This window comes from Gracilinanus agilis, chromosome 1, assembly GCF_016433145.1.
Source record: "Gracilinanus agilis isolate LMUSP501 chromosome 1, AgileGrace, whole genome shotgun sequence".
Taxonomy (NCBI): domain Eukaryota; kingdom Metazoa; phylum Chordata; class Mammalia; order Didelphimorphia; family Didelphidae; genus Gracilinanus; species Gracilinanus agilis.
The window spans coordinates 87,628,281-87,640,367 of NC_058130.1; the positions used below are offsets into that span (position 1 = coordinate 87,628,281).

At 52.1% G+C, this 12,087-nt stretch overlaps 1 protein-coding gene across 3 annotated transcripts in view; it reads right to left on the reverse strand.

Annotated features, from left to right (window-relative positions):
• The window catches only part of TEX264 (testis expressed 264, ER-phagy receptor), a 40,831-nt gene extending 28,744 nt beyond the window's left edge, over positions 1-12,087 (reverse strand). Inside the window, exons 1-3 of one of the 3 annotated variants that reach the window (XM_044675499.1) lie at positions 11,948-12,087; positions 9,629-9,700; positions 6,463-6,754 (exon numbers count right to left, since the gene is read on the reverse strand). In XM_044675499.1, coding sequence (XP_044531434.1) covers positions 6,463-6,732 — 270 coding nt within the window. In that variant the 5' untranslated portion in view covers positions 6,733-6,754; positions 9,629-9,700; positions 11,948-12,087. Of the gene's footprint in view, positions 1-6,462; positions 6,755-9,628; positions 9,701-10,072; positions 10,799-11,947 lie in introns of those variants that run through there. The other 2 variants (XM_044675447.1, XM_044675560.1) reach the window with 2 other exon arrangements.

A 12,087-nucleotide genomic window follows, 5' to 3' on the forward strand; every position in this document is an offset into this window, starting at 1 on the left:
TACTCGAGAACAGAGGTCTGAGGAATGGCCCTACTCCTTAAGAAAGGAAAACAAGGAAGGGCTCATTCCTTCCTGCCAGGTTTCTTCAAGGGCCCCATGTCCCTTAACCCCTGTTCTACAGTCCTGTAATTTCAGGGCCCCTCCTAAAAAATCAGGTCATTGTTTAAGAGGTTTAATTTACCAAAAAACAAGCCTTCTCCCAGGGGAAGGACCAGTATCCTCTTGGTTTGTTGAGAGGAACTGAACAAGAGTGAGACCAGATCCAAAAGGACTGGTAATCCCAGGGGAGCTAAACAGACCAGACAAGCCTTATGAACCAAGTCTAACTCTCTTATTTTAACAATTCAATCAACATTTATGGAATATTTACTATGTTCAAGGGACCATGCTAGGCAACCAGCACTTGGGTGGCACACAAGAGGCATCCGTCAAGTCTGAACTGACTTCACAAATCATTTGGCAAAGTACCGTCATCCCCAGGTGTTAGGTGCTGGGCATTCCCTATGACGTAGGCCTGGCTAAGCTCAGGAGCTTCCCATGGATCAGCTGCCAGGCTCTGCCATCTACATGCCAGTAAGGGGCAAGTGGGAAGGGCACAGAAGCTGGAATCAAGAGGACCTAGGTTCAAATCCCAACTCTGCTGCCTGAGTCACACTGAAACCACACTGAGCCTAAATTACAAATACAATTTAGTTTGATAGCATTAAGTGCTTGCTCTGCATAAGACCAGTGAAGAGAAACTAGGAGCACCTACTTCCACTGATTTGTGAACATGAAAACATATGCCGTGAAATCTTACTGAACTTTTGGTCTAAAGTCAGGGAAACCCAAAAGGAAAGCTACTAAAATTCCTTCCCTTGCACCCTCCCACCAACTACCCACAGCTCAGCCACCCCATCAGGCCTCTGGAAGGGTCCCAGGGGATGTCCTAAGCATCTCTAGAAAATAAAACAGAGGCAACCCCCCCAGGCCCAGAAAGATGTGGGCGCCTGAAGGAGGCTATGAAACATGAATTCATTCACCAGACCCTTCATGAGCTTTAAGAAGAGCATGCCACTTCCTCTGAGGATCTCAAGGCATCCAAAATCCATGCTTGGAGAAGGGCACTGCACAGGGCAGAATGTACCCTTAATACACTAGTGGGAAAAGGGGCTCATTGAGGTAATTCAGCTTGCTTAAGGAAAACTCACTGACTCCAGCCCAAATGAGGGCAGCTCCTCTTCTAGCTCCCTGGGCCTGCCATTGCCAGGGCTGGGGGAGAGAACGCACCTCCAAGGTGAGGCCTACAGAAGAAAGCTAGGAGGAGGCTGGGAGAAGCTGGAAGTTAGTGGGACAGACCAAAGTGGGGTCAAGGCTCAGGTGGCTTCCATGTAAACAGAGCTGGGAAGGAGCAAAACCCAGCCTGCCGCTGGCCAGGGAGCCTCACCAGACCCTGCCTGCCTCAGCTCAGCTGGCCGCCTCCTCTGGGCTGGTTGCACAAGTCTCAGTTATGCATTTAACAGCCACAGGGGTCCAGAGGATCAACCTTTTGGTCTCCCCAGCCCTGGCTCAGGGTTAATGTGGTAGAAAGGAGAGGGTAGGTGGAGATAGATGTGTGGGAGAAGGGGAAGGAAGGGAGGGGGTAGAGAGAATGTCTTGCTACTCTGAGGCTAGGTCAGACCTGCTAGGAGTAAGCCTGCGGAGGCCAGTGTCCTGGGACCCCAGTGTTCTCCCTCACTTCATTTGGGCAGTTAGTACATGAAACTAGGCTTATTTTTTTTTTAAACCCTTGTACTTTGGTGTATTTTTCTCATAGGTGGAAGAGTGGTAAGGGTGGGCAATGGGGGTCAAGTGACTTGCCCAGGGTCACACAGCTGGGAAGTGGCTGAGGCCGGGTTTGAACCTAGGACCTCCTGTCTCTAGGCCTGACTCTCACTCCACTGAGCTACCCAGCTGCCCAGAAACTAGGCTTATTTTTAAGCAGCTACTTGGGCCCAATGGATAGAGCCCTGGGCCTTGAGTTGAGAAGACTTAAGTTCAAATCTAACCTCAGCCCTTAGATGCCTGACCCTGGACATGTCATTTAACCTCTGTCTGCCCCAAGTCCTTCATCTGTAAAATGAGGATTACCATCACACCTATCTCAAATGGTGGCTGTGAGTATAAAATGAAATACCGTTCTTAAAGTAAAGGGCTTAGCACAAGGCCTGGCACACAGTAGATACTTAATAAATGTATGTTCCTTTCCCTTTGGGATAGGTAGCACCTCAGCTGTAGGCTGGTTCTAGCTTGCCCCTTCTCAGCTTTTCCAATCAGTGGCTCCCCTTCCTCTCCCCACCCCAAAGTCTGAAGTTGTTCAGCAGAGGACTTGGCTGGCAGACCACAAACCCTGAAGGCTCTGGGGAAGACGGCCAAGGTGATTTAGGGAACTGTCCCCAGACTCTACTGCCCTCAGGAGCCTAGCTGACCCCTACTCCATCCTGAAAGGCTAAGGATTAGTGAAGGGTCATCTGGGAGATAGGGAGAGTCCTAAGTCTGGATGGATAAGAGTAGAGAACAGGGTGATGCTAGGAATTCATCCTGGGCCAAGTCCCTGCCACATACGTGGCTGAGCCAGAGCCAGCCTCAACAGGGAAATGTGGATGAGTATGAGTTTTCCTACCCATAAAGTTTCTATTTTCTTTAAAATGAGAGGGCAGGGGATGTCCCTCACTGCCATATTCTACTCCTGTTTAGGAGAGACACTCAGACACTTTGGGCCTCTTCTCCCCTTAGGTTCCATGGCAGCAAGATGGATGACTAATGGCTGCAGAGACTCCCTGGACCACATAAAAGGCTGGGTGTGCCTGCCTTCCTGTGCCACCTGTAAGTGGGAGGGAGAGGAAAGACGTAGGTGGAGTCTATGAGAGCTTGAGAATGGGGAGCAGCCTGGCCTGATATCTTCACTGGGTCCAGGTTTAACAAGGAGCTGGGTTCTAGGCCAGGAGCCTGGATTCTAATGTAAAAGAGCCCAGGCCATTAGGCATCATTCTCTGGAAGCCCTTCATCCTGCAACACAGGCATTTGTCAGTCCCTCAAGAAACAGTGCAACACATGAGGCCTGGCTGCCTACCTATCCCCCAGCCAAACACCAGGCTCAGCACCAAGTTCAGAGTCCAGACAGAGAGGAAGAGAGAGAGATGCCTAGACAAGAATGGGCTTCATAAGGGTCCAGGTCAGGGATTCTTTGCCTGGGATTCACAGGTCACATGGATTTCAAGAGGATCCAGAACTTAAATGGGAACAAAAATAAAACTTTTATTTTCACTATCTTCTAAAACTGAAATTTAGCATTTCCTTCAATTATTTAAAAACATTATTCTTTTTTTTTTTGCATTCTTAGCTCATGCTGCTTTATTGCTAAAAGACCAAAAACAAACCCCAAAAGTTTCATACATAGTTGCATAGTTTTCAATTTAGGTTTTTAAAAACAGTTCCTCTTTACATCATCAAAAGAATAAAATCTCTTCTTCAAACTCTCAGATGCATAGATACAAAAGTAAGCTGCCTTTTGAAAAATTTCAGGTATGTACAATGAGAAATTCCGACAATATTACCTTGTAAAATGGAATAACTGCAATGGAGTACAGAACCCAGTGCCACATGTGCCATACGGTAAGTAAACAATTTCTCCTGCAGCTAAAAAAGGTCAATAGAATATAGAATATATAAAGTGAGCTCTTCAAGGGTTGGGATCTTGCTAATCTAATGCCAGATTGGAAAACATTATTCTGAGAAGGGGTCTATAGGCTTTACATTAGGCCTGACAGAACAAAAGGTGATCTCTGGTGGAGTCTACGCTCTATAATTTGTCCTGGGGTCTGGGAAACAGAGTAACCTCAGGTCTTATAGGCTTTTAGTAGTCTCTGTGACCCAGCCACTTCCCACACTGGGCTGGTAACTGAAGGGAAGGTGGTCCCTGCACAGAGATGATTGCCTGCGTAGTGGTGAACATCTTTGATAGGCAAAAATGGAAGGTGAGGGGGCATCTGGGTAGCTCAGTGGATTGAGAGCCAGGCCTAGAGATGGGAGGTCCTGGGTTCAAATCTGGCCTCAGGTACTTCCCAGCTGTGTGACCCTGGGCAAGTCACTTGACCCCCATTGCCTACCCTTACCACTCTTCCACCTAGGAGCCAATACACAGTATTGACTCCAAGATGGAAGGTAAGGGTTTAAAAAAAAAAAATGGAAGGTGGTCTGGAGCTGGAGTGGGGAGACCTCCCCTCTAGCCAGAGTCCTAGTCCCACATTCAACACTTATGTAGCTACAGGCAAGTGATTCCCCATTTCTAAGCCTTGGGGTCCTTGTCTAGGGAAGAGGAATGAGGAGAGAGCCTGTAGAAGAGATAGAAGCGAAATAGGGGACCTACTGCACTTTGGAATAAGCCAGAGGTCAGCTCTTGGGCCGGCTTCTGTACAAGCTCAGAAAGTTCATTGAAGCCAGTGTGTGTGAACTGCCCAGTATCCTCAAGAAATGTGTCCAGGGCAGTGAGGTCACCTCTGGGGTAATGCTCAGCTCCCTCTGTAGGTTGGGCACCAGGTGTCACTTGGCACAACACAGCAGCCATGAGGTGGCACTGACAGAGAATAAGGGCATAGGAGCCTCCTGGAATATCTCCTCCTGGGTCAGAAGGGGCTGGGACCACAGAAAAGTACCTAGGCTCAAACCAGAACTTGACCAGTGAGACTGGGAGGCTGGGCAAAGGAGAAGAGAATAAGAGTGACCTCAGACTAGAGATGGCCTCAAATTGTTCTCTTCCACTTTTCCATATGTGAGAGTGGGCAAAAGGTGAGACAGGAGAACCAGACCCAAGGCACAAGTCTGTCCAACCTCGTGGGGAAGGTGAGGCAAGTCAAGGAGAAGAGCCTTACTTCTTGCCCTGCACTAAAGGCCATGCTTGGCCTGCCCCCTTCCACTCGGGGAATGCTGGAGGGTCTTGTGACAGAGATCAATCCAGCTGGAATCTCATACTGTATTACCTAGATTCCCTACATGCCCTTCTCAGGGTCTTTGTGACTTTGAGGGTCAGTCCTGGGTCCCTTAGGGGCAATGCTGTATTAGAAAGCTTTGGATCTGGGTCATAGGAACCCATGCATTGATGATGATTCTGTCTGTGATACTGACCTTGCAGCAGCAGAGAAACCTCCATCCTTGCTGGGGTCCCCCTAGCTGGTACTTCCAGCCCCCCCCCCCAAAAGCAGCTTTTTTTCCTTCTCAGCACACAGATGTGAAGCTTCGAGTCAGTATAAGTGGGTTAACATTACACAGGCATTCTTCCCTCCACCCCTTCTGCTATTTGGGGCTGAAGCTGCCTTGGGCCAAGGGCCTGGCCTGGCCAGGTGCCGGATGAATGGGAGCTGGGCAGAGTAGGTGGCCATTGGTAAAGTGAATTGCCCAACAATCCGTCTCCCGAAGCCGAGGTAGAGGGGTGGGGACCCTCCTGTCAAGAGTTTCCTATTGGTCTCCTGAGTGCAGAGAAGCCTGGCTCAGGCACAGAGGAGGGAAAGCTTAGAGAGGAGAACAGATGGAGCTACCAAAGTCTGCCAAGTCTGTGCCCACCCATCAGAGGTGGGAAACCTGAGCTGGGAATTCCAAATCCTAGGCTCAGAGCCAAATCTGGGTGTGGGGAAAGAACAGGGAGAGATGGGGTTGGGGAACGAAAAGGCTGAAGAGCCCTGCCTGTTGGGCTCCAAGCCCTGGGATGCCAGCACACCATGGAGGCTGTGGGCTGTCCCTCCCCATGCCACGAAGGCTTCAGTGGAGAGCCCTGACTCACTCCCCAGGACTCCAAGTCAGCCAGACGCCTACAGAGAGCTCGGTGGCTGGCTGGTCGGCCCCAGGCCAGCGATGCTGCTCAGCCAGTCAAGCATGCTGGGCATCAAGGGGTACTTGGTTCATCCCACTACTGGGCTGCTCCAGGCCTGAGGAGAGAGGTGAGAAGGGCACAAGAAAGGACCTGGAGAGGAGCATAAGCCTGTAGGGTAAAGGCAAGGAGGGGCTGGAGCTGGAGCAGCCAGAATGGAAGGATTCTGATTTCCATAGACAGGGAGAGGCCTGCACTTTTTGAGCTTTCCTCTCTAGCTAGCCCAGCTTATCCCTGTCCCCAGAAGACTGAGTTCACAGAAGGGAAGAATGTATGAAAAGGAAGGAAACAAAGAAATGGTGCAGATTCCAAAAGATATCACTAACTGGCTACACACCTGGGGACAGAGTGATGGAGAGTAAGGCTGAGAGCAAAGAGTGGGAGCGGACGAGGGGTCGTTGATGGGCAGAGCACCCAAAACGTGGGGGCCGGCTCTGAGAGAAAGCCTCGGGCCAAGGCCGCAGGAAGACCGGGCCTAAAGCTGGGGACGGGGGCCATGATGGAAGCCTCTTGCCCTGAAAGCCGGGCTGGCCCCCAAAACAGGGCCCAGAAGGAGCAGGATCCCCCGACCCCCCGCTTACCGTGTGGGGGTTGTCGTAGTAGACCCCGATGGAGCTGAGGCGCGGAGAGATGCTGCAGCTCTCCGTGAAAAGCTGGCCTGAGTCCTTATAGGAGCCCACGTGGAACTTGTAGGCCAGGGTGATGTTCCGGATTGGGGGAGAGCCTGCACTCACTACCACGTCTTCCAGCAACCCCGAGTACACGGCAAAACCCAGCAGGGTGAGCAGCAGGGTGAGCACCAGGCCCACGATCAGGCCCAGGAGCAGGAACTCGGACATGGCTTCCGTCATGGGTCCTCTGCTCCCTGAGATGCTGCAGGGGAAGAAGGGGCCAAAGGAAGGTGAGGGAGCCTGGGGACGGCCTCCAGCTGAAGCAGAGGTGGCCTCCCTGAGTCTGTGGGAGCCCAGGGCCCCTGCACTAGAAGCTGTGAGCCAGGAGAAGGAGGGGCCAGGAATGTTTACTGCTTCGAGGATGACCTAGAAGGTAGCAACAAAGGATGACAAAGCCACAAGCCTCTTTATTTCTTAATCATAAGCAGAGAGGCTCTGAGAGCCACCTGCACCCTACATGGCTCCCAAGGCCATAGTGTCATCATCAATCTGAATCACGAGGAGAGGAGGAGGATTGGGTGAAGGGAGGGAACCCCAACACCAAGGCAAGTGACAATATTGCCCCAGACCCGCTGGAACCCAGAGGGATTTGGGCAATCTGTGACCTTCCCATAGCCAGGCCAGGCCAACAGTCCAGCAAAAAGAAGACCTGGACGTCTGGTCCCCGGCTCCGCCACTTCCTACCATGTGCCAATGGGCGTATCTCCCTGCCCCATTTCTCTGAGTCTCAGCTTCCCTATAGAATTGGGTTGGACTGGCTGATCCTAAGGGCCCCATCAGTGATTCTCAAATCCACCTTTCCAAGTCCTTTGGTCAGTAACATTGAAGGCTGCTGTAGTCAGAAGAGGGCCTAGATAGATACCTATTAATAACGAGGATGCTGGGAGACATAAAACCCCAGAGAAAATCTTCCTGAAGCTCTAATTAATATGATAATGCTTTACAGATCTGCAGTCCAACCTTCCAGCACTCTCAACTCTGGAAAATGGCCACAAACGGAGAAGACAGCCAAAAGGGGGCTACTCAATACCCTGTTTCCTCTTGTTTTACAGATGGTTCAAATAAGTTTCATTAATTGACAATAATTAGAAAGCAGGAAATGAGAAGGTGGCTATAACAAACCTACAGGGAAAAGTCATCGCTTGACAGTGGAGGACACAGAAAAACAATAAAAGCTGACAGAAGGCCACAAAAAGCCCAGTAATCTAAGGCAGAGAATTCAGGACGACTGGCTCCAGCCACCACAAATAGGCCTGGAAGGCGTCCCATTATCACAGCACAAAGCAAAAAATGGTGCTATCATGACCTTAAGTAATCAAAAGTTAGGAGGAAACACTCTGGCCCCAGTTTAATAAACATTTACCTGGTACCTATTGTGTGCAAGGAGGCTCCTGGGCTATAGGGATACTATAATGAATAAGAATTTAAAGACTAGTAGGGAAACTCATTGTTTAAAACAAAGGGGTCAAACTTGCTAGGCCCAGGCTGCTGATAACTTTTCCCCCTTCCCCTCCCCAGAACCAGATTAAAATGTGATCAGAAAATATTGGACAAAATTAAAAATATATAAATAGAAAGATAATGTTAAGCATCTCATCATAATATAGTAATATATATCATGTACACATCATATGACATATGTAACATATATACATACCCTATCAACATATATTAATAATATATCAGCAATTATCATAAAATACACATAGTGTTTTTTAAAACCCTTACTTTTCTGTCTTGGTAACAACTCTAAGGCAGAAGCCCAAGGACTAATAGACAATTGGAGTTAAATGACTTGCCCAGAGTCACCCAGCTACTAAGTGTCAGGCCATATCTGAACCCAGGACCTCCTGAATCTAGGAGTGGTTCTCTATCCACTGAGTCACCCAGCTGCCCCAATATGTGGTTTTCTGAGTCAGTATGTAACCTCAGGGGTCCTCATGCACAGTTTAGTTTGACAATGCTGGCTTAAGAAGGCAAGCATGAAAATAACATGCTTTAGAAAGATAAAGCACAAAATTGTTCAATTTTTAAAAAAATGTTGATGTCAAAAGAGGTAAAACTGAAGCCATTTGGAAAACTTGGCTACTTACTGAGGTCTATCTTCTTGAGAATTTGAGAGGTTTCCTGTATAATTAAAGAGAGCAGCATGATAGAGCTAGGCCTAGAAGGAGGGGGTGTCCTGGGTTCAAATTTGACCTCAGACCCTTCCTAGCTAGTGACCCTGGGCAAGTCACTTAATCCCATTTGCCTAATCCTTACTACTAAGACAGAAAATAAACATTAAAAAAAAAAAATTAAAAAGAAATCAAGAAAGAACCCAGGCCTTGGCCTCCAGAAGACTTGGGTTCGATTCCTGACTCTTATTAGGAAGAGCTGCTCACAAAAACGTATTGGTTACATGAGTCACCACTTCTTGGGTTCAATTTACTCATCTGTAAACTTAAAGCAAGTGCATTGGCTCTGCCTCCCCCCCACCCCTCAAAGAGAGTGCCCTAACATGTGACAGCCTCCTTCAGGCCTCTGTTTTTAAGAAGTGAGGTCCAGAGTTTAGTGGGTCAACCCCAGCCTGGCAGGTGGCCCCAGGCTTCCCCCTCCCAATCCAGGGCACGTTCGACCTGGCCCAAGCTATTAGTGGTTCCGTGAGCAGAACTAACCAGCCCAAATGCTGGGCCTGGCTTGGCCTCAGACACCCCCCAGTCATCCTGTGGAGGGTCTCCTTGGCTCCTCTACCTTTCTGGGGATTTCCAGGGCCCCCCACCCCCACCCCCAGCCCCCTTGCTCAGCCTCCGCCTCTCTCAAGCCTTGGCTTGCTGGGAGCCCCCAAGCCTTGGCCAGCACTCTACCAAAGTGCCAAGAACCCCATTTCGAGGGTTCTGTGGGTGGCTACAGCCAGGCCTCCCCGATTGGCCCCCTGAAGCCCTGGGTTCCTCCTATCCGGACCTGGTTCTGGCCTCCGGGGCTCCCCTCCCCCGCAGAAGGCACTTCCTGCAGCCCAGGAGCTGCCAATCACTGGGGACGTCAGCCCAGACGCCCCAGCCCAAAGACCAGTCCTCCTGGCTTCGTGGCTACTCACCGCAGACTCAGGAAAAACTAACAGTTCATGGTCTCCGGCTCCCGGCGGGGGGGCCCATACACACCTCCAGAACTGCAAGGAGGACAACACAAGACACAGGGTTAAGCCGCATCCATTCCCGCTCTGGGGCCCTCCAGGCCCAACACCCTCCACCTGCAGGGGGGCTCCTCGGCCCAGAGACCCCTGCTGGGCCGGGGCTGCCCCGTGACCTTGGGTCAGTCACTCCATGGTTCTCATCCCTCCCAGGAGGCCCCGAGGGCCGGCTCTGCAGGAGGGAGGAGTGAAGGCCCAAAGCTCGGGGGGGGCCCTGGCCTCCGCCCGCCCGCCATGGGGGCTCTAACAGCCGGGCCTGGGAGCCTCCCTTTCCTGGGAGACTTTCAAGAAGCCCGCCCGGCCCAGGAACCATGGCTCCCTTCCCCGCCGGGCTCAGGGCCCTGCCCTTACCCCAGGGGGACTTGGCCCTGCCTCGGCCCAGGCCCGCAGGTCCGCGGCGCCCCTCAGGCTGCCGGCCCATCCATGCCTCCCCCCTGCAGGCCTCCGCCAGGGCTTACTCCTCCCAGCCAGATGTGTTCATTCGGCCGGCTCGGGCTTCCTGGTTCCCGGGATTCACGTGTGCGGTGACAACAGCAGGCCCAGAGGGCGTTCCCGGCTCTTAAAGAGACCCGGCCTCGGGAGAACTTTAGAGGCCGCTTCAGAGTTGGAAGTGGCCTTTGGGGGAGCAGAGCTGGGACTCCTCCCTCCCCGAGGGCCAGGGAAAGAAGGAAGAAGTGTCTGGGCGTCCCAAGAACCTGCCCCGGAGAAGGTGGGAGGGAGGCTCAGGGGGGCATCCCCAGAGGGCACCTCAACGGCTGCAGGGAGGTTGGGCCTGGCACCCCCTGGCCTGGCAAGGACCGCTCAGTGCCGGCTTTAATAGCTATTTACTCAACACCTCTTTTATTTACCTCAGGTCTCCCCAGATAGGATCTCAATCCCTTCCAACACTTCCCCTCCGGTTGGGCAGGAGCCCTGGAAATGCACACTTAAATCCTAAAAGTTCATCTAACATCTCCTGGGGTCTCCTGGGGAGGGGCTGCTTCCCACATGTCCCCCAAATGTCACTATTTCCAATACAGTATCCCAGAAATTCTTTTTTTTTTTTTTAATTAAACTTTTTCCTTCTGTCTTAGAATCAATACTGTGTATTAGTTCCAAGGCAGAAGAGTGGTAAGAACTAAGCAGTGAGTGTTAGGTGACTCACCCAGGGTCACACAGCTAGGAAGTATCTCCTTTCCACTTTTTAAAAAAATCCTGACCTTCTGTCTTGGAATTAATCCTGGGTATTGGTTCTAAGGCAGAAGAGAGATAAGGGATAGGCCATGGGGGTTAAGTGACTTGTTCAGGGTCATACAGCTAGGACGGTCTTTTATTGAAACAGGGCCCTCCTAGCTCCAGGCCTGTCTCCCTACCCACTGAACCACCCAGCTGTGCCCTTCCCAAGAATTGGAGTCAATCCTGTGTATTGGTTCTAAGGCAGAAGAGTGGTAAGGGTAGGCAATGGGGGCCAAGTGACTTGCCCAGGGTCACACAGCTGGGAAGTGGCTGAGGCCAAATTTGAACCCAGGACCTCGGGTCTCTAGGCCTGGCTCTCAATCCACTGAGCTACCCAGCTGCAGCGCCCCCTCCCCACCAAGAATTCTTAAAGCAACTCGGGATCCCATTTTGCAAATGTGGGGCAGGAGGGGTGAAAAGTATGCCTCCAGATAGACTTTAGGCCAGTCGGTTTATTAGACGGAGGGCGGGCTCCCGGAGGGCCCCTCTTTGTATTCCCAGAGCTGGGCACGCCGAAGGCCAGGCTCCGGCTCGAGGGCACAAAAGGATTTGCCTTCGGCATCCCTCAAAAGGCGGCCCCCCCCCCCCGCCCGCGAAAGTTAAAAACTCTCACTTATTGAAAAGATCTATTTTTGCAGATAGGGAAACTGACCCCGGCTGCCAAGGGCCTGGTCCAAGAGGACTCGCTCCCCTCCTTCGTTCCACCCCTGGTCCCAGCCAAGGCCTCGGAGAGGGTTCCAGACACCTGAGCGAAGGGAGGGGCCGCCTGTTCTCTTCCCGGGGGAAGGGGGGAGGGACTCAGATCGGGACAGAGCGTGGAGTCTCTCCTTCCTCCCTTACAGCGGTCTGGGCATGTGGTAAGGTGGGCCCATTCTACAGAGGGGAAAACTGAGGCGCCGGGGCTTTGCTCCGGGGACCCAGAGTGAGTGGCGGACTAGGAGGCAGGAGCCGGGACAACCCACCCGAACCGCGATCCCAAACCCAGACCCGGGCCGCTCCGCCCTGCCTCACCTCGGCTCCCTTTTAGCCCTGCGGTCGCTCGGGGGTCGGTGCTGGTAGCTCCCGGGGCACAGGCAGCCAGAGAGCCGTGCGCGCCCCCGGGGCTGGCGGGCGGGCGTGTGCCCGGGGCCCGGGGAGGGCGGAGTGGGGCC